General features: G+C 53.1%; 7 protein-coding genes across 7 annotated transcripts; 3 read left to right on the top strand and 4 right to left on the bottom strand.

Moving 5' to 3' along the window:
* Positions 1–388: 388 nt before the first annotated feature.
* ASPACDRAFT_112577 (DUF409 domain protein) lies at positions 389–2,636 on the bottom strand. The gene is made up of 3 exons (XM_020195651.1): positions 1,837–2,636; positions 1,161–1,779; positions 389–1,107 (listed from the first exon to the last, which is right to left on the bottom strand). Exons 1-3 carry the CDS (start codon positions 2,198–2,200, stop codon positions 669–671), a joined length of 1,422 nt encoding a protein of 473 aa, XP_020060528.1. The 5' UTR covers positions 2,201–2,636; the 3' UTR covers positions 389–668.
* A 2,761-nt stretch (positions 2,637–5,397) lies between these two features.
* Positions 5,398–7,206, top strand: ASPACDRAFT_39805 (uncharacterized protein; the record flags this gene model as incomplete). Its single annotated transcript, XM_020200656.1, has 1 exon — positions 5,398–7,206. One exon carries the CDS (start codon positions 5,398–5,400, stop codon positions 7,204–7,206), a length of 1,809 nt encoding a protein of 602 aa, XP_020060527.1.
* Positions 7,207–7,675: 469 nt separating this feature from the next.
* Positions 7,676–9,296, bottom strand: ASPACDRAFT_112575 (aldo/keto reductase). The gene is made up of 5 exons (XM_020195650.1): positions 9,253–9,296; positions 9,138–9,189; positions 8,910–9,060; positions 8,490–8,846; positions 7,676–8,397 (listed from the first exon to the last, which is right to left on the bottom strand). Exons 2-5 carry the CDS (start codon positions 9,161–9,163, stop codon positions 7,891–7,893), a joined length of 1,041 nt encoding a protein of 346 aa, XP_020060526.1. The 5' UTR covers positions 9,164–9,189; positions 9,253–9,296; the 3' UTR covers positions 7,676–7,890.
* Positions 9,297–11,294: 1,998 nt separating this feature from the next.
* Positions 11,295–12,373, top strand: ASPACDRAFT_1853096 (uncharacterized protein). Its single transcript, XM_020197294.1, has 3 exons — positions 11,295–11,851; positions 11,949–12,021; positions 12,081–12,373. Exons 1-3 carry the CDS (start codon positions 11,460–11,462, stop codon positions 12,204–12,206), a joined length of 591 nt encoding a protein of 196 aa, XP_020060525.1. The 5' UTR covers positions 11,295–11,459; the 3' UTR covers positions 12,207–12,373.
* Positions 12,374–12,728: 355 nt separating this feature from the next.
* Positions 12,729–15,070, bottom strand: ASPACDRAFT_57514 (ABC transporter ATP-binding protein; the record flags this gene model as incomplete). Its single annotated transcript, XM_020203254.1, has 2 exons — positions 12,729–14,374; positions 14,467–15,070. The coding sequence occupies 2 exons, from the start codon at positions 15,068–15,070 to the stop codon at positions 12,729–12,731; spliced, it is 2,250 nt and encodes a 749-aa protein (XP_020060524.1).
* Positions 15,071–15,149: 79 nt separating this feature from the next.
* aarA (L-aminoadipate-semialdehyde dehydrogenase) lies at positions 15,150–19,928 on the bottom strand. Its single transcript, XM_020195649.1, has 3 exons — positions 19,487–19,928; positions 15,820–19,430; positions 15,150–15,749 (listed from the first exon to the last, which is right to left on the bottom strand). The coding sequence occupies exons 1-3, from the start codon at positions 19,856–19,858 to the stop codon at positions 15,452–15,454; spliced, it is 4,281 nt and encodes a 1,426-aa protein (XP_020060523.1). The 5' UTR covers positions 19,859–19,928; the 3' UTR covers positions 15,150–15,451.
* Positions 19,929–20,168: 240 nt separating this feature from the next.
* On the top strand, positions 20,169–22,580 carry ASPACDRAFT_112570 (uncharacterized protein). Its single transcript, XM_020195648.1, has 2 exons — positions 20,169–22,298; positions 22,359–22,580. The coding sequence occupies exons 1-2, from the start codon at positions 20,608–20,610 to the stop codon at positions 22,432–22,434; spliced, it is 1,767 nt and encodes a 588-aa protein (XP_020060522.1). The 5' UTR covers positions 20,169–20,607; the 3' UTR covers positions 22,435–22,580.
* Positions 22,581–23,144: the final 564 nt, after the last annotated feature.

Raw genomic sequence — 23,144 nt, 5'->3', positions numbered from 1 at the left:
AAACAATGAACGAGCTTAAAATGTACAGAGTGTTAAGGGAGAAGACTCTGAAGCCCAGTGAATTTGAGCACGAGCTTTGTGGGCGAGCGAGCTTCGAATCCAAGGATAGGTAAAGATGGTAATAGTGTGGGTTGTGTAAGATATCTTGAAGCTCACGCGTAGCAGACCGAAGTTGGAGGTATCATTGAGTCGGGTCTGGGTCAGTTTTGTCAGATCGGTGATGACATAATTCCACATAACGTAACAGCCGGCAGCCTAACTAACGATGGGTCCGACTCCAGAGCGACCTACCACCAAACAGAACCCCAATTAAGACTCCGTGCACAACCGCTCAGCAAGGATCGGTGGGCTAAAGCAAAAGGTTAAATGAAAGGTGAGAAAAAAGGCGGGGGAATTGGGTTGGCAATTTAACTAGTAATGCTGTTGTCACACAGGCATTCTTCCCTGCCCAAAGGATTTTCCCTCAATTCCATCACGTTTACAGAATATATCATTTCTACAGTGCTGAAATCTTTTCGTTGATTGTCTTTCTATTTTTTTGTTCTTCTCATTTGACAATGATTCGTATTCAAAGTTTGACAGCTTTATATGACCAGCCGCGGAATTAGAAATGCATATACTTAGTATGTGGTGGCTTGGAAGCCTTCTTCTTAGCTTGGATCGCTACCTCAGGCTGGTGGTAAAAATGATCCAAATAATGTGGCCTGCACTAAAGCATATGCCACCATGCCCTGCACCGCACCTGTGAACGTACGGCTATGTTGAATTGAAGGGGGAATTTGGCCCCAATTTCCAGAAACCAAGTACGCAAGGTACCAATACCACAGTGGGTAACCGGAAGCTATCCGATTGATAATCTGGACGTGATAGCTGGTGAGGGCCAGCAAAGCCAAGATTCCCTGCGGCGCAGCCAGTCGTAGGAGCAATGAGGCGGTGGTAGCTGACGATGAAGCGTGATCAACACCACTGAGAGCCCTTGGATAAATAAAAGGGACAGCCATGTCAAGTGCCCAGAAAGACGAGCGACACAGTATAGCCAGCATGGGCATCGCAAGAACAAATAGTGGAAGGTTCGAGATACTCCAATACCGAAGGAAACCCACATTCCTATTCCTATGATTAGTGTACTTGGTGCAGCCCAGAGGTAGACAATCACATACCAATAATGGGTTTGCACCCAACCATATATACTCGGAACATACCATTGGCACCATGGCCGGGAATTAGGGTCATCCCCACAGTATGCTGTGTAAGCGATATACTGAGGGAGAATGAGCCCCAGAGCAATGATACAACCGCTCACGATTGCAACCAGCAGGTGCGCACAGGCGTTCAATGACAGACTCTGTGACACGACCCGTCGAAGCTGGAGGAAAGCGTCATGGGCGAACAATATCCCGCTTAAGATACCATTGCTGCGAACAGTCGTTGCTGCAGAGAACAGAACAGCGGACAAAAGTGTTTTGAAATCGCCGGACAGACGCCTGCCATTCTTGTTATCCAGGTAAGCGGAAGAGTAGAGATAGAAACCAGTTATGTTCAGGAATGAGAACAGTGACTCTCCATATGGAGCCGAAAGAAATGCTCCGGCGGGGCAAATTATATGTAAAGCTGAGGACAGCAGGCAGATGAGTCGTTGCGTGGTACTGTCGTTTCCAAACACATTAACGGACAGTCTATAGAGCGCAAGAACGGAGAGGTAGTGTGCAACATGAGAGAGTAGGATCGCCTCAATCGCTATTATAACCCCTCCTCCCAAGCCGGTGAGGTTTTGCAGAACTACATCGGCAATTAGTGGCTACCAGTGGTTTGCTTAGAGAAAAGAAGCTTTTTTACCGGAAGTCAGGTAAGCTAAGGCTTGAGTGTAGCCATAGCCGAATGCCCACTCTTGCTCGAAGACATACCCCTGCTGAGCTATATGCAAGAAGTAGATAGAGTCCCACCGGACGAACTTTCGTGGAACGGTGAGGAGTAGATCTTCGATGTCCTCTGATATGACATCAGAGTTGTTGGTATCGTGGTACTCATAAAAATGGCTTGTGGAGGTATCGTAGCCCAGTCCTGGGCACGAGACGATGACCAGGAATATCAGCACCTTCCATAGACAGAAAGCGATTGTCAAGCCTCTCATAGGACGGGCGGGATCCAGGATGCTGGGGCGATTCGCCGCTCGCGAGCCTGCGTAAGTTGATGAACTCATATTATCCGTAGGCATCAGCAAATCCAAACTATGCATGCACCCTTTGGTCTTCCCTATCCACGCGATATTCTATGTGCCTTTCTAGATGGCTGTCATTGTGGCCTCGATCGAGGATAACGCGATGAATCCTGTGTGATGGTCTAACGCAGGACTTCACACTACCTTCTAATCATGGGATGATGGCAATAACCGAGGTAAGTGGAGGTGGTAGGTAAGTATGTATTGGTTATGAAGAAGTGAACATGGAGGGATGATTAAAGACGCGTTGAGCCAAGCCGTGGCTAAACGGATCGGAAAGTTCGGCAAGCATAGCTGTGTCTTATTCAGCATATGGCGGTGCACAAATACGTAATGCCTTGCATCCTGATGGCGAGGGTGGCGTTTCTTTCCATTGCAGTGACATGAGTGCGATCTAGTGTAGTAATTTAGTTAATTTAGTAGTTTACTGATACATAGTAGTACATACGTAGTAGTACATTCAAGAGATAGACAAGCGGGGATGGGGTTTATGCCAATCTAGTCGTCAGACTACATAAGGATCATATCCATTCATGATAATGATGATGTCAGAGGACAAGGTTCTCCGGATCGCGGAGAAAGTTTTTTGGAAGTGAGAACTCCCTCCTCCAATAATTCCTCCCCTCAGAGGCTCAGACAAGTCAGCCCTACCGGATCAACTGGGTCACCCCTCTCATCTGGAGTGTTCTGTTGTTCGGATCTCCGGTAACGCAAGCAGCACGTTACGGGCATCCTCGATAGGGAAGGTCAATAGCCATACCTTACTCATCTAACCCGAGTCAACCTGTTCTGAAGTTCTTTGGATGCAGAACCTTTCCGTGCCAATTCCATAGGTTCTCATGATGAGGAGCTCAATGCATGATGTACTCGGCCAGTGTTCAGTACACCACTTTGTATATGTGCATGCACTACTGTGCCTCTGTTTCAATTTCTGCTGGATATGTCGGCCTTATGCAACCTCTGTTCGAGATCCTCCTGAGCTCGAGCCCCACTGTTTGATCACGCGGAATGCTTGTTGTACCGACCAATGGCCACCTCAATCCATTGAAAAGGGATACGATGGGCCCATCTGTTGCCGTGGATTTGGAGTGATACTCGAGGAGGTTGGCTCGGGTTGCCCCGTGGACTGACTGCTACAAGATAGCTGACCATCAGAAGCTATCTATACTCAGGTACTGGCCAGTCAATTGCTTGGACAGACCGACTTTCCGGCCAGATCCACGAGACTGCACAGTAAAATTTGCGCGAAATACAGAAATTTGCTAGACCCTCATTGTGGTTAAGTGAAATGCCAAGCACTGGCCCAGCCAAGAAAACGGACTCGGTCGGAGTCGGTTGGCACCTGGCAGCTAATTTTCTCTCACAAGTTTTCTCGAGTAGTATGCAGATTGCAATGAGTCAGTTAAAATGACTAACTATCCAAACTTTGCAATCCTTCAGTCAATTAGTCAAATGTTATCCAGATTTGTCATAAGATATCAGTGAGGATACTCTGTAAGAGTTTTAGAGTGGATTGATTGTATGGTATCATCTAGGTGATTCCTGGCGATGATCTGTCAGCCGGGCTCATCGTCGAAACCGAGAAACAGGCAAATTCAGCCTTATGCTTCTGGGGCAGTCGAATTCTAACATAAACCATGGATAGTTGCGAGGCCGAGGCTCCGAAGCAGAAGACGGCAGGTCGGCGTTTCCGGCTTCCGTGACGGAGAAGGTCTTGCCAAAATCCGTTCTTCCGCCCAGAGTCACGGACGACGGAGGTTGCTGCACCTCCTCCACCTCCGAACGCCAGCGGAGTTATTCAGTTGTAGTTGTTGAGTACCTAGTAGTTATTTGCCTGTACGTACTGATGTACGTACTGTACAATACTGTAGTCTTCTGCTGGACTGCTGGACTGCTGACTACTGACTACTGTACATACCTTAAACCTACCTGCCCCTCCTTGTGTCTTCGCCCCATGCATAACTCATTATGCCCCATAGCTACCGGAGGAAGGGCTCCGTAACGGGCTGAAATGTTGAAAAATCATTACGAGCCGTCTACCAAGTTCAAAGGGATAGTGGTTAAGTGTGGGTGCCGAAGATCGCCGTCTAGTCTGGTCGCTTCACAGCTCCATAAATGCAGCAGCATGATTTGTTCCTTGAACCTAAAAATCATCCTGATAGATCGGGGAAAACTGAATAAATCCAGTCAACTGGATCCATGATTAATGATCATTACTTTGGCTCGTTGTTGGCCCATCATCGAATTTCTTTTCTTTTTTTCTTCTTTTTTTTTTTTTTTTTATTTTTTTTTTCTCTCTTTTCCCTTCCCTGAGTTTTCCCCCTCATGAGACTTCTCTATGATACTTATATTAATTACCGAATGACACTGACCCTTTTTTTTAACCTCCGGTGCTTCATCCCGACCACCGTCCACTTCCTTCCATTATTGATCCACGATCTCCTTCGTCTGACATGCAGCAGTCATCCAGGTGGACAATTCTGGTGGGATCTTATTCTAACTATTAAGGCCGACCGTCCCTTGCCCGAGCAAACGAGAGGCTGAATTAGCAAAAAGGCTGAAGGCTGAAAAGCTTTCCCCCCCATCATTACGCAGCAGCAGCACTACGCAGCACTACTACGTATACTTGACAATCCATCCTTACACCCGTATTTCTTCATTCTCCTCCCTCCTCCTCCTTATACTCGTTACTCATACCCACTCTCTCGCCCACTCATTCTTTGCCTCCTTCGTCCCACGATCTATAGATTTCTCCACGTTTGTCCGACGTGAACTTTTCCGGGACTTCGTTTCTCCTCCTATTCTTTTATTCTCCCCCCTCTCTCACTTCTGACCTCACTCCTTTCCTTTCCCCTTTCCCCACCCGATTTCACAGCCTCCGCCTCAGCCTCGCTTGCTACCGAACTGTTCATTGTCGTGCAGGCCACGGCCAACAATCATCACACTCTTATTCTCATTCTCATTCTGCTCTTTGCTGATGCACTTTCCTTTTTCCATTTCCTATCATCTCACCATTTTCGATTTTCTATTGAACGAAGCTTCGACATTTAGCTCTTAACGAGAACAACCTATTGTCCGCGGCCACCAACTATAGGCGCGCTTCCACCTCTGTCGCCGTACTACTACTGGTCAATGGTAGTCCGGAGCACCGATAGGCGTGGTTGAAGCCCAGAAAAGAAATGCTATTCAACCTTGGATTGACCGCGGATGCAGCAGCAGCTCACGACAGCGACGTTCTTGGTCCCCAATCCGATCTCCAGACCTCGTCGCGCCATTCCTCGCCGCCTGTATCCTTCGCGACGCTACCAACCTGGGGTCTGGGAAGCTTGTACGGCCGGCGCAAAGTGACAGAAACAGAAAAGCCGCCGCTGCAAGAACACCCACGTGCAATGTCGAGGCCACCTGCAGTAGACCAGATATTATTGTCGAGCGATGACGAGCATTCGACCGTCGGGCCGACTCTAGCTTCCTCGAGGATCGCTCGGTCATATTCGACTAGGAAACAATCGTCGCGACCTAAAACGTCATACCAATTAGCGCATCCCGCATCCCACGCACGTCACAGGCGACTGAAACTCCGACCCAAGCTCCTCTTACAGCTCCAACAGGTGTCACAAACCCCGCGTCCCTTACCCATTTTGGACGTCCTCCCGTCAAGTGTGTTTCTGCCTAGACTGGCCCGCAAATTCCCAACCATCTTTCGCGGCAAGAAAGGGCTTGGTCCCAACGACCTTATCGTCGTCACCGGCGATCGCTATGAACAGAGCCAAGGCGATTTTGCCGACCGGCATCTGAGCTCCGATGAAGAAAACGGAGAGCACCGTGAAGTTGTCGCAACGATATGCCAGCTGTTAACGGACGATGCATTATCGAAAGGCAAGGCGGAAATCTGCCTTAGTTATGGACCGGTCTGGGAGGCGACACCACTGGCCAATGGCTCGTACGAGTTCGTGGCCCAAACCGACGAAGGCATCCAGGTCCTGCGATGGGTGCTGCGGGGAGGCAAGAACCGTCGCGTATCGGCGCCCCCCGATTTTGGCCTCCAGGAGGACAGCAAGCGCTTCACATTCAGCGTGATCAATCCTAACACCCGCCGTCACCCTGTCCTCGCCACGATGACCCGGAACCATTTGGAGGTATTCCACGAGTACTCAATACCGGCCACCTCGGGGATCGCTTCCCCTACTTCTGCCATGTCGGTGGTCAGCGACCTCTCGGAGATGGACGAGCCATTGAGCGGAAGGATGCCTGTTGACGACGACCTGCGCATGTTGATTATTGTTACTAGCTTCTGGGTGGCCTTCCGAGAGGGCTGGTCGCATACCTTCAGCTACAACGACGCCGCTTCGACGCTCAACCCCAGATCCCGCTGTCCATCACGACAGAGCTCCCCGACAGCCTTTAGGGCTGAAACCGATCGGTCCTTGGAGGAAGAGGTCAGCAATCCGACAGGCCCCGCCGCCACGAACCGCAGACAACACCGCATGTCCACATCCAGCTGCATGTCATCACCCCCCAACACAATTTCCGACCAATCAACGCTCGGGCGTCTATCGAGACGTTCCAACTCAACCGGAGCAGCATTCATTGAGCGGACCAACCGACGTGCCTCTGGCACTCTCGGCCGCCTCAACCGCCACAGCACGCTTTCCAGCACTCGTGAGCCCGTCCAAGACGCGGATGCCAACGCTACGCCCACCCCGGCTCGACAAGATTCGAGCACGCGCAGACGCTGGTCCCACCGCAGAAAGCCCGAGGCGCCGGACTTGAAGCAAGCGCCCGACAAGGATATCGACCGGTCGCAAGGTACCAGAAGCCCTCGCCCGCAGCCCCAACAACCACCACCACCACAACCGGACCGAGCAAATGGGAATGCGTCTCCATCGAACAACAAATCTATTGAACCGACTCCACCCAAGGGCAAACGTCGACATCGACTCAGCAGTCTATTCGACTTCATCATCCGCAAAAGTACCCACTCACATTGAAATACATCCGTCCCACGACAGAGAAACAGAAGCCTGGTGCTTTTGATATGACCTCATTGACCACACACCTCCACTCTTATATCCCCTTGTCCCACCTGGTGCTGGCCATGGCTAGCCAGAAAGACCCAGTACAGCGAGGCGCCATCTTCAATTCCATACATTCCACCTCCCTCTTGCAGAGGTTGAGCAATACCCCTATACCTCTCTTTCCTTGTTCTATGTCCAACTATCATCGACCATTGCGAAATATTGTCTTCGTAACACAAGAGCCAGGAGCTGGAGCGTTACTGTCGATAATATTTTTTTTCCATGGGACCAAGCGAACCTTTTCTTTGTTCTTGGTTCTTGTGCGATTGTCTGATATCTTGATATCTTATTTGTGTGACGGATTCCACCCGTTCGAACCCTATCTATCTCAGCTCACTTTAGCCCTTGTGCGAATGAATACCACGATTATCAATGGCATATACCTATAGCATATTTGTTCTGATTGCCTTACTTCCAGCAGTGATAGTCTCACGCGATGCGCATGGCGAGTTAATCACCCAGGGTTTGTATTTGTAGTATAGTATGAAGGTCCAGTTCGGTGGACTTGTGTCCCGAGCGTAGGAAGGCTGCTTCATGCAGAAAATGTTTTATTTTAACAGAAAACAAAGACTACCTCGAATCTAACGCGCCTCGAAATCACCGCTCCAAGCTCGACACTGCCCGAGGGACATACGGTTCCTCCAGATACTTGATCTCCTCGGCGGTCAACTGCACCTTGATGGCCGCAACGGCCTCGTCGATGCGCTCCTTGCTGCTGAGGCCCAGGATCGGGTTCTCCTTCGGGTGGCTCAGGGACCAGGCGATGGCGATCTGCGCCATGCTCACGCCCTTCTTCTGGGCGAGCTCCTCGACACGGTCCACGATCGCCTTGTCGGCCTCCGTCTCGCGGCTGCGGATCAGTAACTTGAGGGCGCCGTCGGTCGACTCGCGCACCGTCGAGCGCGAGCCCCAGGGCCGCGCCAGCACGCCCCGCGCCATGGGCGACCAGGGGATCAGGCCCACGCCCGCGTCCTGGCAATAGGGGATCATTTCTCGCTCTTCCTCGCGGGCCAGCAGGTTGTGGAAGTTCTGCATGGAGATGAACTGATGCCAGCCGTTGCGGGCGGCGATGTTCTGCAGGGTCTGGAATTCCCAGGCGGCCATCTTGATGGTCAAAATAATTAGTACACGGATGTGGTAGACATTGGGGACAGTCATCGTGGCAGTATGTGCTCTCTTTTTATGGGCGTGCTTACCGTGCTGGCGCCGATATATCTCACTTTCCCACTCTCAACTACATCGTTGAGCGCCCGCATGATCTCCTCGCGAGGCGTGTCGCGGTCCAGCCGGTGGATCTGCAGCACGTCGATATAGGTGCCCAGTCTCTGGACGCTGGCGTCCACAGCATCGAAGATGTGCTTACGAGAAAGGCCAACGCGGTTGACGAATCCGGCGTCGTTCCGGCCGCAGGCCGAGATGGGAGGCATGCCCCCTTCATCGTCCACGCCGAAGAAGCACTTGGTCAAAATGACAACCCGATCACGCGGGATGTTGAATTGCTTCAGCGCCTTGCCGATGATCTCCTCCGAGCGACCGTGGGAATAGACGTCAGCCTGATCGGGCTGTCAGCTGGGTGATCGGGAATCCCATCAGAATGTGGGGGTTAAGGGAGATACCGTATCCCAGGTGTTGATTCCGCGCTTATAGGCGTGCTCGATCAAGGGGAGGGCTTCCTCCTCGTCCAGTACCCAGTCCTGCCATTGTCTGGTGCCATAGGACATGGTACCCAGGATGATCTTGGAGATCTTGAGGCCGGAGTTGCCAAGACTGTAATGTCCATGTTATTAGCAGGTGAATTGTGCTTCAATTGTGCTTCACACTGCAAGTCTATAGGGATGGTGTACCGGACGTATTCCATATCAGAAGCCATGATGTATTGTGGTTGAGCTATTGGTTCTGGTTGATGGCGGTTAGCACCGGACCAGGCGGATACCTCGTTGAAGCTGCACAGGCACCTACACAAGTGATTCAAATTGTTACTTTCAGCGGAGATGCTCTTGAAAGTGACAAGAGATAGGAGTTCAAAGGAAAAGAACATGAATCATAGTGGGGACCGCGGAGGGGGTTTCTAATCAATCGGGTATAGCCCGGAGTAGAAGCTCTGAGCTCGTACTCCGCGACTCGTATCCTCTCGCCTCTCTCTCCACTCTGATCTGCCGAAACCCTGAAGCGGCGATGTTCTTCAGCCGACTTATTGCCGGCGACTCCCTCGGGCTTGGCAGAGACTTGGGGCACGTCGGAATTGCCTCTCGGGACGTGTTTGTAGATCGCGGAGAGAAGCAAGTAGATCGTTGATGCTAGTAGCCTTGTCAGGACTATGTAGAAGAAGTTGAAGAAGAAAAAGAAGAAGGTAGAGAGTCCCGTGACCGACCTCGTCTTCCTCCTTCCCTTTTAGCTTCATCTTCTCTCCCTCACCCTCTTCCTCATCTTTATCTCTCTTTCTCTCTCTTTTGCAAACACCTCCCATCTCAATTTGTCATGCTTGATAGTTCTTGAGTTTCTGCTCGGGCATGTCTTGATTGCCCGATCCAGGAATGTCTGCGCGCAACAACAGACACCTATCCTCACCGTAGCATGAGCTTTTCTATTTGCTAACAGGCTCCTCGCCACATTGAGAAAAAGCAATGAACCACTTTGACAGCCGCCAAATGAAAGCTATGAGCGGCTGGCGCTGCTGACGTGGACGCTTGCCCCGGACTTCCAGATCATAGAGCCCTCCGAGAGGATACTGACGAGACCAGTCACCACTCGTGCTAAGAACCATGATTTACGATATTGTGTAGCCCTCCGCACGTGGAGTGGGTGGTGACACAACCCTCTGCCTTGCACAGCGAATCTAAAGGCCGTGTCAGTGCTCGGGATGACCAAGAGGCTGGCTGAAATCCAGGCCGTCAACGCCAGCTGTCACTGGAACAATTGCCACACTGCCACGGCAGGACCAGCACGACGAACGGTTCGTCCTAAATGATCCATGATCATGCGCAAGCTGGGCCTGAATGCAGCGTTCTCAGCTGCTCATTAGTTGAACTCAACAGGTTCCTCAGCAGCGTCTGCAGAGCCTGCAGGGAACGCCTTACCCCTGTTGTGTTGTGCATATCCCCGCTCCGCCTCGGTCACTGCTCTGGAAAATGCGAACCGCAGCCTAATCACCGAGTATCGAGAGATTCGCACTTTGGCTTGGTACTAGTGAAACTGAGCAGTGCATGGCAATCTTGCTCACATCGACCGGAACAGACTTAACGCCGTAGTATTGCGTGCCACCCCGAAAGGCCATCTTCCATAAGTGCTTGTGTACAATCCAGCTTGCATTTCACCATGCCGTTAATTGTGCCTGTCGAGGTTTGTTTCTACTCAAAACTATGCTAGTTCCATGCCCTTTCATCACATCAAGCATTGATGGCTATGGATAAGCCACTTCATCGATCTTTGTGCCGTTGGTCGGCTGCATTGAGGTAGAACCTACTTACCTTATGAACTATTCTCTCGCTGCCCAGTCTCTTACTAGCCGCAGATGCCAAACAGGTGGAGGCCTTGTAGAGTCAGCAGTTGCAGCTTTGCAAGTGTCAAACACACACCTCATTCGTATGCAAACAGAGTTCTCCACGAATGATCTTCAATAGCGACAAGTGATTGGATTTATGGTCAACATACACACCAACCGTCAATGCTCTTCGTGCCTGCCAACTGCCGAATGAAAAGCGTATAGATGCCTCGACGCAATCTTGTTCCATGTCTGGTCAGCTTTGTGGCTAGCTGGAGAACGCGCAATGTAAAGCTAACGTGCTAGGAGAAGCAGGCCTTCAAAGAGTGTGGATTTGTGCCTAACACCGCAAGTTACGAGTTTGCAACATGAAGCTGCAGTGTGAAAGCCGCGCAGATAGCAGTTTGTAGCAACTCGTCTCTGCCAAAACCATTGGACTCAAAATCTGAATCGCTTCGAGAGCGACATCATGTCACGCATCAACCATCTTCCTGTCCTTCCGGTCAAGACCAGGACTCGAAAACTATCTCCAGTGTTCTGATCACCTGAAATGTCTATATAAGGGACGAACATCGCCCTCTCCAGAGGTCTTTCATCATCAGCACCACCATCCAACCTTCAGAACAACAAGCTCTTCCTACTCATCACCTCAACACTAACCAGAGTCCCAACTCAATCAAGCAAGATGGCCACCGCAGTAACCCGCTCTACTACTGCTCCTACACCCGCGATGGTGGCTCTCCAAGCCCCCCAGCTCGGCCTCGCCGACGACGAGCTCCTGGCTCTCTTCCGCCGCGTCACGATCAGTGGTTCCGCGGGCCACGACGTCTCAGAGACCCAGATCAAGAAGGCCTTTGAGCAGGAGGTCAGCCGGCCCCTGGGCCGTCAGGTGCTGGAGGCCTCGCTGCGGGACGCGCACGAGTGCTCCTGCTACCACTGGAACTACCACGACCGGATCCGGGGCAAGGTCGACATCAGCCGGGTCGACTTGAGCTTCGATCTGACCTCCCAGAGCATGGGGCAGTCGGTCCGGGGCGAGGTGGCGGGGTTCTTCCGGGTGAACCATGCTTACATCAAGTGAGTACCACCAGCATTGATTCTCTTGTGCAATGGACAGGCCCCGTCACATTTGTACTGTCTTGAGAATCTGAACATCACGTCTCACAATGATTAGCGCAACTGTCTACTATGACGACCAGCAAACCCTTCAAGGAAACCAGAGCATCAAGGTCTACATGGATGCGAACGTGAGTATAAACCATACACATCAGGGAGAGCATTTTTGCTGACAGTCCGACTGACACAGAAATTCATCATCGACTTCTACCCCACCGATCAGGCGGAGAAGCCGATTGCCCGTATCGTGCAGACCAACTCTTCCTTCACCTTCCAGGGGACTTGCACCGGTGATTCCACCTGGTACACCAACTAGACTGGTGTTGTTGAGCTGTGTGTACCACAGCCATGATGTCGAGGGTAAGATGGGTCGCATCCTGCGGATCGAGATATGAAGAATGATTTTGCGCTTCAATTGCTTTTTTGCGTCCTTCGCGTTGATTGTTTCGCGGTAGCTAGATAGTTTGCGTTTGATTTGATGATCATGCATGATTTATGATTCGGTGAATGACCGTAAATGAACTCTATAACAGTAAAAGTGGTATATCAAAGCATCCGACCAAGATAACGCCAAAACAGCCCCAACTTAAGGTAACGAACTCCCATCTATATCCACCAAAGGCATCTCCTTCTCGCCCATCAACTGCCTCTCCCAGAGCCCAAAATACCGCCCCCGCTCCTTCAACAATCCCTCATGCGTGCCCCTCTCCACAATCCTCCCCTCATGCAACACCACAATCAAATCCGCCCGCACCACCGTCGAAAGCCGATGCGCAATCACAAACGTCGTGCGCTTCCTCTTCCTCCTCATCCCCATACCCTCCCTCCATATTCACCCCTACTGTCCCCCGAAGTATGTGACCCAAACAAAGCCCGCTGCACCACCCACTCCGTCTCCGTATCCACCACACTCGTCGCCTGATCCAGTATCCACCGCACTCGTCGCCTCATCCAGCACCAACACGGCCGGATCCTTCAGGAGCACCCTCGCGATCGCCAGCCGCTGTACCTCCCCGCCGGACAGCTTGACCCCCTGCTCCCCGACTTCGGTGGCATAGCCCTTCGGGAACGAGAGGATCTTCTCGTGGATGGCGGCGCTGCGACACGCGGCGTGGATTTCCGGAATGCTGGCGGATGGCCGCGCGTACCGGAGGTTGTCGAGGATGGAGGTGTTGAACAGTAGAGGATTCTGGGGGACGACGCCTATGGTTTGCCGGAGAGAGGATTGCGTGAGGGTGCGGATGTCGTGGGTGTCGAGGGTCATGGTTCCGCCTGCGGGTGTTTGGGGCAGGTCGTAGGCGCGCAGGAGGAGCTGCGTGAGGCTGGATTTGCCGGCGCCGGTTGCGCCTACTAGGGCTATGGTTTGGCCCGGGGAGGCGGTGAGGGTGATGTCCTGCAGGGTTGGGAGGTGGTGGTGTCTGTCGGTGGCGTAGGAGAAGGTGACGTTTTTGAACTCGATGCGGCCTTCGACTGTCGACGGGTCGAGGGCGAGGGCGTCCGGCGCGTCGGTGACGGTGGGCTGGGTGCGGAGGAGGTCGAGGAGCCGCTCGGCGCCGACGAGCTCCGCGACGAGCCACCGGTAGTCCTTGGAGAGGTACTTGATGGGCCAGACCAGGGAGTCCCAGTACTGGACCAGGAACACGAAGTCGCCGGGCGAGGCGCGGCCGGCCTGGACCTCGCGCGCGACGAGGGTGGCTAGCAGGGCGAAGGTGGCCGGGAAGAAGGCCTCCGTCAGCGCGGTCGTGTAGCCGTCGCGCTGCGACCAGGCGCGCGTGGCCTGCAGATGCCGGTCGACGGCGGCCCCGAAGCGCGCCCGCTCGTGCTGGAACATGTTGAAGATGAAGACCGTCGGCCAGTCCTGGATGGCCTGGTGCAGGACGCGCGCCTCGGCGCGCTCGGCGCGGGTCTGTCGCCGCCGGTTGGCTACGTTCCAGTCGGCGTTGATGACTTCGACGGCCGTGAAGGCCAGCGTCGCGATGAGCATGCTCAGCGCCGCTGTGGAGGTGAACTTGCGGTACAGGAAGACGAAGGCCACGCCTGTGTCGAGGATGGCGGGCGCGATCTCGAGCAGCGCCACCTCGAGGAGGTTGGTCAGCGCCTCGCCTTGCTCCATCGCTTTCATCACCTCGGCTGAGTCGCGATCCGAGTGGAAGTCCATGCCCAGGTCCATGACGTGGCTGAACGCCGTGGTTGTTAGCTGGCGGTAGGAGAACTGCTTGATCGGGATCTTCGCGAGGGAGAGGATCATCTCCACGCCCGACTGGCCGTGCAGGAGGTTGAGCGCGATGTAAATGCCCAGCTCCGTGGACGGCGACTCCCGGGCGAAGAGCTTGTCCGCGACAATGCCCAGTTGGCGGGGCACCAGGACGTTCAGCACGCGGTCGGCGATGAGGCAGAGAACGCAGACGAGGAGGCAGGCCTGCACCTTGCGATCCTTCCGAGGAATCAGGAACGGGAGGAAGACCTGGAAGTTCTGGATGTATGCTATCCAGCTGCGGTCTTGCGGAGCTGGCTGGTGCGAGAATCGTCGTCCTCGTCCTCGTCGGAGGAGGTCTCTGAATCGCCTTCATATTCACTGCAGGAAGATTTGATGCCATCTGTCCGTGTGGTGCCGTAGGAGATCGGACTGTGTGCGGAATGGCCATTGGCTTCGTCCAGACACGGTATTATATCCTCATCTTCCTCGCTCTTGAGGGGATTTCTTTGTGAACGGGTGTGGAGTAGACAGTTCGCAAGCACGCCGCTAACAAAGAGTAGTCGGATGGAATACAGGACGATCAGGGTTTGGTACACTGCTGGGCGATCCAGGTGAATGGCATCAAGAACCAGGCCAGGAATGCCAAAGAGGAGGGCGATTACGCTGAGACCAGTAGCTTCTGCGACGAGGATGTGCTTACGGAGGCAGGTCGTAGCCCATGCGAACGCAGTGGCGACTGCTGCGAAGTTATGGCCGGGAGTTGGATCAAGTCCATGATGCTGTCGGGAGATAATGATCACTTCAGAGATGTAAGAAGCCGATATGCACTGGACGATAATCACGCGAAGAGCTGTTTTGCGTAGACTTGAAGGCTTGAGGTGCGCGTTGGAGTTGTAATGGAGGAGAAAAGATGCAAAGACAAACAGCAGAGTGATGGTCGTGGCCACCACGTACAGTGGTCGGGCGACTCTCTCGAGTGCCATCGTGGGGAAGTATAGCGCTGATGCTGACCATGATAGTGCAGCTCAAGAGCCTTTAAAGTAAAAGAACAGTATTTTTGTAGATTTATGTACTGTGCAGCATGTCTTTGTCTCAGATACGCAGACTCACCATCGAGTCAGAAGGAGATGAGGCTGTGGCAACTGAATATTGTTGCTGCGTAGACTGTCCATGTAACAGTAAGAAGATTCTTCTCTAATATTATCTACTCCCTCGACTTGTGATCATAGATAAAATGCCTAGAACATCGTGGCATACTGTACCATGCCATACACATATCGTACCATAGACTCATGAAACTTTTGATACTCCCTTCCCTTAGAATAAACGAAACGCTAACACACAACAAGAAGTGAGTGCGACTTTTAGGAAGCACCACCACGACCACCAACATTAGCCAGGGCCTTCTTCTGGTCCTCCGTCAACTGAGCCGTCGGCAGCGGGCGGGCGCCAACAGCCGTGGGCGGAGGAAGGAAGCCGGTAGCAACAAGGTACGCCGCATACAGACCGACCAGCTCCTCAGTGACACCAGCGCCAGCGGAGGCATCAATGCCGGACCAGGCGGCGTCGGCGCGCAAGGAGGCGGCAGCATTGACGTCGTCGAGCTCAGGAGCCTTGGTGTTGGAGGGGAGGTCGGAGGTGACGAAATGATAGAGGGGCATCCTGAGGCAATATTAGTAATTGTTCGGGTGCAAAGCTTCAAGAAAAGAGAATGGGGTGGCTAATGACTTACAATGCGTGCTGAGACTCGGGGTCATCGTGCTGGCCGTCATTGACGTACTGCTCCAAGGCCTTAGACCAGGGAACGTAATCAACCTGGGGCACTTCGTAGCCGTAGAGCTGCAGGGCGCCCAGGAACTGATTGAAGCGAAGGCGAGGGTGACCAGTGACCTGGGCGACGCCAATCGGGGTGCAAGGGGGCTGGAAGGCGGCCGCAATGACAACGCGAGCAACGTGGTCGACGGGCACCATGTTGACGGTATTGTTGATGTTGGGGCGGGCGGAGAGCTGGATACAGCCCTTGATCATGCGGATGAGGAAGTCGTCGGTGTTAGTAGTTCCGGTCTGGGAGTCACCAAGGACGTAGCCAGGACGCACGACGGTACCCTTGAGACCGCGGCGACCAGCTTCCCGCACGAGGTATTCGCCCGCCCACTTGCTCTGACCATAGCCGGTTCCAAGGCCGACGCTGCTACCCTCGAGATCGTCCGCCTCGCTGATACCAGCTCCGCCCTCGGCAACGATCCGCTCAGATTCCAAGACATAGTGGTCGCTGTCGAGGGTACTGGTCGAACTGACGAAGGAGAATTGCTTGGGCTTGCCGCTGGCGCAGAGCTTGAGAGCGTCAATGGTACCCAGCACATTGGCCGGCTTGAGGGTGGAGTAGGGGTACACCCAGTGAACCAGAGCACCGTTGTGAATGACGGCATCCACACGCTGGGTTAGGTCCTCCCAAAGAGCGTCGGAGAAACCGAACCGAGGCTCGCCCAGGTTACCGCACACGCACTGGAGCCGGCTAGTCCAGGCTTCATCCCAGAAACCGTACGCCTGGCAAGTAGAGCGAATGCGGCCGAGCGCCTGCTCGTCTGTCTTGCCGCGCACCAAAGTCACAACCTTCGCCTGCGGTGACTTGCGGGTCAAGAGATCCCGGAGGATATGAGCACCCAAGAAACCAGTGGCACCGGTGAGGAAAATGGTGGGCTCGGATGCAAGAATAGGCTCGGTGCGAGTAGGGAACGAAGCGGGCAGAGTCTCTGCCAACTTGCGGGCATCCTTCGAGTATTCGTCATCGAGCTCAGCAGGAGCTGCGGGCTCTGCAGCAGCGGTCTTACGCTCGTCGTTGCTAGCGAACGACTCCAGATTCAGCAGACGGTCGATCTCGGCAGCGAAGCCCCTGAGGGTAGGGCTGCGGAAAATGGAGTTCATGCTGACATCGATCTCGCGCCACTTGCGTCGAACGTCGAAGAACATCTGTTGAGCCAAGATACTGTGACCTCCCAAATCGAAGAACGAGTCATCGGGGCTAATCATACGAGCGGTCACATTAGGAATGCGCTGGCCCCAGATTGAGGCCACAGCCTGCTCCGTCTCGCTGAGGGCTTGCGCCACCGAGGACTTGCGCCGAGGCGCGGCGGCACTGAGCTCTGCAGTATCAGGGAAGGGCAATGCGGGCTTGTCGATCTTGCCATTGGGGTTGAGAGGCATGCGCTTAAGGGGGATGAAGACGGTCGGCACAGCGTAGCTAGCAAGCTTGCTGCGAAGATGGTCTCGAATGTCGTCACGCAGGGGGCGGAATCGTCTGAGCATGCCAACCATGCCTTCAGCGGACTCATCGTCCTCAAGACCCTTCTGCTGCAGCCATGATGCCCACTTACTCATGTCGGGAACGAAATAGCTGACCAGGGTGCGCTCCTCGAACTTATCACGACGCACCAAAGTAACATTTTCTCTGACAAGCGGGTGACGAGACAGATGAGTGTCAATCTCGCCCAGTTCGATACGGAATCCACGGATCTTGACCTGATCGTCTGCACGTCCAGAACATTCGACCTCACCGGTGGGGGTGTAACGGCCGAGATCTCCGCTGCGATACAATCGATCTCTTGGGCCAAAGTAGAACTCCCTCCAGGGTTCATTCGAGCCCTGTGCTTCGGCCTTGTCCTTCTCCGTCCAGGTTTGAGGGTCCACGAACCAGTTGGTCAGGAACTTCTTTTCGTTCAACTCCGGGGAGCCAAGGTAGCCCTCTGCAAGACCACCAGCGCGGACATAGATCTCACCCACTTCACCGATGGCGCAAATGCGGTTGGGCTCGAAGCGGTTGACAACCAGCATCTGAACGTCGAGCATACCCCGCCCAGCTGGAATGACATCCTTCATGGTATCCAGATAGCCCTCGTCGCTCGAGTAGCTAGGGATTTCAAAGTAACTGACGGCACGCTGCGTCTCGGTCGTGCCGTACATGTTGACAATGTTGACATTCGGAGCCAATCCCTGAAGGGAGCGGCAGTCTCTCTTAATGAGGATATCACCCACGAAGAAAGCATGGTGAAGCTCGGGGAATTGAGCTGAGGCACCGCCCACCAGAATCTGACCCATGGCAGGTGTAAGGTGAGTGACAGTAGCGCCGTACTCGCGCATCCATTCGGCGAGCTTTTCATTCTGGATATCCTCGCGAGCAGGAACAAGTAGTTGAGCACCCAAGAAGAGAGGGGTAAAGATATCTCTCTGGATCGGATCGTGAGCAATACCGCTCAGCATCGTGAAACGATCATTAGGCTTGAGCTTGAAGGTCTCCGACATCCACGGGAAGTAGTATGCCAGGGAGAAATGACGACCCCGGACACCCTTGGGCCTGCCCTCAGAGCCGGAGGTGAACGACAAGGTGGGGGTAGAATCCGGACCAACCACGACGCCGACAGATTGAGCCTTCAGAGACACTTGTTTGGCCAGCACATCCTGTCCATTGACTAAGCCACCTTCAAGGGTTCCGTCGTCGCGGAGAGCAAGCGCGGGAACCTCAGCACGAAGCTGCAAGTTCTTGTCAATGAATGAGCGGACCTCATCAGACAGCTCACCGGCATCCTTGGTAGCCTTCTCAATGTTGATCAATGCACGAGGACGAGCGACATCCAGATAGATGCACTGTCTTTCCGGAGGATATGCTGGATCGATGACGGAGAAGGTTGCGCCGGCCTTGAGGATACCCATCACAGCAACCACGAGATCGACACCACGGTAGGCGTAAACCATGACAACCTCGCCCCTCTCAACACCAGCTTGAACCAAGTGATGACCCAGAATGTTAGACGCCTCGTTGATTTGTCTGTATGTAAACTCCCTGTGAGGGGAACGCTCCGACTTGGTCTCGACCACACAAAGCTTGTCGGGATGCTTCTCCGCATTAGCGGCGAAAATCTCATGGATGGCACCACGGAACTTGGACCAATTCAGATCAGAGGTGGGATCGGGAAGCAATGCCTGCTGATCCTCGGTCATGAAATCAATACGGCCGATGGCCTGTTCCGGGTTGCTGGTCGCATTCTCCACGAGCTTGGCGAGCTGCTTCAATATGGTGGAGATTCTCGCACTGGAGAATAATCTCTGGTTGTAGTATGCTCCCAACTCGGCCTGAGATGTTGAGTCATCCGAGGCAAGGACTGGAGCAATGTTGAGGACAAGATCGGTGGTCTCGAAGGTGTTGGCGGGATAGTCTTGGGAGGCAGCGGGTGCGTCATAGGCAGCGAAGCGGAAGAGGATAGGGGAGCGCTCGGAGCCAGACTTCTCTTGGATGTAGTTTCTTAGGCTGCCCAAAGGTACGATTTCAGAAGCTCCTTCTTCGAAGGCCTACATAAAACAGGATGAGAATGGGAGGGGACAAGTTTCATGAACAAGGACTATACCTTCTTGACTTTAGCATAGAGTTGGAGGAAAGTCTCCGAAGCCTCAATTGGGACTCTGAGAACGAAAGGTCGGCCATCGTCGCTGGAACTGGTGCCGATGGCGATGTCCTCATCGCCGGTCAGACGGGCAACGAGAACAACGAAAGCAGTGAGGAAGACAGTGAAACTTGAGGAGGAACCGGAGATCTTCTCGAGGGCTGATTGAGAACCCTGGGACAGCTTAATTGACTCAAAGGCTTCAATTGCTCTCTTGGGAAGCTCCTGCTTGTGGTTGTCGGGATAATCTCTTGTGAGGGGGGAGACAGTAAGATTCTGTAGTCGTTGAGCCCATCGCTCAAGACGCTCCTGTAAGGAGACTGATTCAGCACCCATGATTGCAGTCCAATTCAATGATTGCAGTCAGAATGGTGGTGGGGGGGGGGAGGGGAAAGAAATGAAGTTTAGTAGTTTATCGATGGGCGAGAGGCGATGAGTCAAGAGGGGCAGGCGAATAAGTGCCGATGTCGGCAGCTTCTCTTTGGGACCCCACATACTTACTTCAATGCCTGAGGCTGCTCTAACGATTCACCGCCTTTAGCGGGGCCCAGCCACAATAGTTACCTAGTACCTATATGGCCTAGCCACAAAAAGAGCCTGGAGCGCCTGTAAAATTGGACGGGAGCGGACCCTGAACCGTCTTTACCGCATGCAGCGTAGACTACCTAGTAACTACTCAGCTGTACTTGATCCGTGCCCCCCTGTTTGGGGCTTTCCTTATCCTTGGAAATTCCCGGCTCCAGGTTGAGCTCCAGGGCTGCATCGTTGCGCTCAGGTACTGATTTCACACCACTGTACATACCACCCTGAGGGCAAGACATGACTTCGTTGACCATGGCTTGAAATCTGACTTGACTTGTTGTCGTGACGTCTTCCTACTTTTCCGCTCTTTGCTATTATCCACTTCCCCCTAAAAGTGCTGCTGTTCGTATTCGCATCCAGATAGGCGGAAGGAGAGCCCATCATCATCTTGTCGCACCGCCTTCACTTTTTCTCCCCTCCTATACTCGAACGACTTCTTCGTCTTCTTCGTCTTCGTCTTGTTCTCGACGCTTCGTTCGGGACGGTCGCATCCCTATGTCAACATGATTCCTCATCGGAGCACGGCTCTTCTGACCATTATTGTTTTTGTCGCCCTTCTATTGATAATCTTCTCCTCCTCCCCAGCTACCAATTCAGCAGTCTCCGGCCCGGCCAGATTTGTTCCTCATCCGAAGCTTCCCTCCTTCAACGACTTGCACCTGCCATCCTTCCGTCCCACCGTTCATACTCCCCCCGAGCCTCAGCCGAATAGCACGAGTGGAGAAACCAGCTGGTTTAGCGACTGGTCATGGATCAATCCATTTTCATCCTCCATCACGCTCGACGAGAATCGATCCGTGCTTCCCCCCTTGAGGGACAGACCGTTCATTTACACATATTACGAGCCGAACAAGGGCAATGACGTGGAGGAGAATAATGCTGATGCTCAGCTTCTTCTCGCATGGCGCAGAGCTTGGTATGCTCAAGGATTCCGTCCCGTGATCCTTGGGCGGGGAGAAGCCATGAACAACCAATTCTACGAGCTGGTCCAGCGCGTGAAGTTCAAACCAGAACTCGAAAGCGAAATTCTTAGATGGCTTGCTTGGGGACACATGGGCGATGGCTTGCTTGCGGATTGGCATTGTTTCCCCATGGCTAGGTATGACGACGCGCTCTTGTCGTCCCTGCGCCGTGGTTCCGATCCAGCTTTCATCACCCGCTTCGATCGTCTTGGCGGCGCCCTATATTCTGGGGAGAAATCACACATCAACGAGGTGATCAAGCAGGCTCTGAACAAAGTTGATGAGACGTCTACCTCCCTAGTGGGGTTGGCCTCGACCGACCTCTTCAAGTTGGAGAGGGCTGATTCGCTAGCTTTGTACGACTCCTCAACCATCACTAGCCATTACCCAACAATCGCCGAGAAGATAGTGTCGTCTCCGACTGCAGGACGGCTGGCATTGGCAGAGTTGATTAACTCGCATCTACACAATACTTTCCAGAATGCCTTCCCAGCAGGTATTGCCATCTTGAAGCCGTTTCCGAAGCACACAACGGCTCTTGTTGAGCCTGCTTTGCGTCTTGCGAAAGCCCTCGTGCAATGCCCGAGCTCTCCTGTACCGCAGTCATGCCCGCCCAACTTACTGAAGTGCCACCCGTGTGATCCGGCGAAGCCAATGCAATTGAGCCAACCCGCTACCTACAGGAACACGACTCGAGTATTTACCGTCGGGACACTTCCTCACCCTTTTACATTGATTAGTCTGCAGCAGGATTCCACCGACGTGAGCATCCGCCACATCCGGCGCGAGACGGATCGGGATGTATGGTTGACTGAAGTCACCAAAGACCAGTTGGGTCTTGAAATCGGCGGGTTGCCCAGATCTACGGTGTTTAAAAGGGCTGTTGCTGATGATGCTGTCGTTGGTACCTCGTTATGGATGACTGTTGAATCGTTACCCTCTCATGCCGGTCAATCCCTTCCGACTGAGCTACTAGATGAATTTGAGTGGCAATTTGGCTTCAAGATCCCTCGAGACGGCAAGGTGGACGCCAAGAATGAAGACGAAAAGAAGGAATCTGTGCAACATGCCACTCCGAGCGAGCAAGGAGTTCCAAAGGAGTATGAGATCATTCAACAGGCTCGCGAAATCATCAAGGCTCAGAAGCCCAACAACCGACCCAACCCCAAGGCTGCTGCAGAAGCCTGGAACCTGGCGGACTCGGAAGTCTGGCGCTTTGTGAGAGCATACCGGTACGTACTACGCAGCACTGGAAGCCGAGGATCATGAGCTAATCATAGGGTCTTGTACAGGGCTCGTAGCGTGGTTGAACGCAAGAAGTGGGAGGAAGACGAGAAAGACTTTGTTGGTGCTCAGCTAAAACAGTAGGATGAGTCAGTGCGCGTGAATGATGTCCAGTATCACTTGCATCACCATAGACACGCATAGCATAAAAACCATAATACCTATTTATTTCAGGCATATTTTAGAAATACGCAATAATCTCCAATGATAAAACTTATCCTCTGCTTCAGTCAAGCTATCCTATCTGGCTGTTGTGGTCTGCCACTGCAGTTGCTGATCAGACGGCCTAGTCCTGGAAGATCTTATGCATGTTTACACAGTACTTAGCGTTCCTTACCCACTATACACTTAGTCCTCCGGGTAATTCTCTGCATATGAAGCGACACACCCCATCCCTGTTCCCCTAGCTATCTATTGCACAGTATAAATCCATTGTGACTGACTTGGCTATTTTACTGCAGCAAGCCTATCGATCTCCTGCCAGGAAGTTGGAATGGAAGAATTATTAGCGCCCCTACCTGCGATGTACTGAGAAGGACCGCCGGTGAGCAAGCGCTCTGTTCTATGTCTTCTGATTGATAATCACCTAACTGCTATCTGCATAGTCTTGATGCGCCTGCGTTTTCACTCGTACTCCAGGGCCCAGAAAAGCTGTCGCGTACAGCCCCATACCTATTTCATGTGACATTACAGCGTCTAGATAAGGACAGCAAGACTTGTCTCTTCTCATGGAATCCGCAGGTGCATGGCTTTCTTCCCGATGGCGGATTTATTCTTCTTGATCATACTACGCA

The sequence above is a fragment of the Aspergillus aculeatus genome, assembly GCF_001890905.1.
Source record: "Aspergillus aculeatus ATCC 16872 unplaced genomic scaffold ASPACscaffold_2, whole genome shotgun sequence".
NCBI classification, from domain to species: domain Eukaryota; kingdom Fungi; phylum Ascomycota; class Eurotiomycetes; order Eurotiales; family Aspergillaceae; genus Aspergillus; species Aspergillus aculeatus.
The sequence above is the reverse complement of the archived record's forward strand: the minus strand, read 5'-3'. Positions and strand labels throughout refer to the sequence as shown.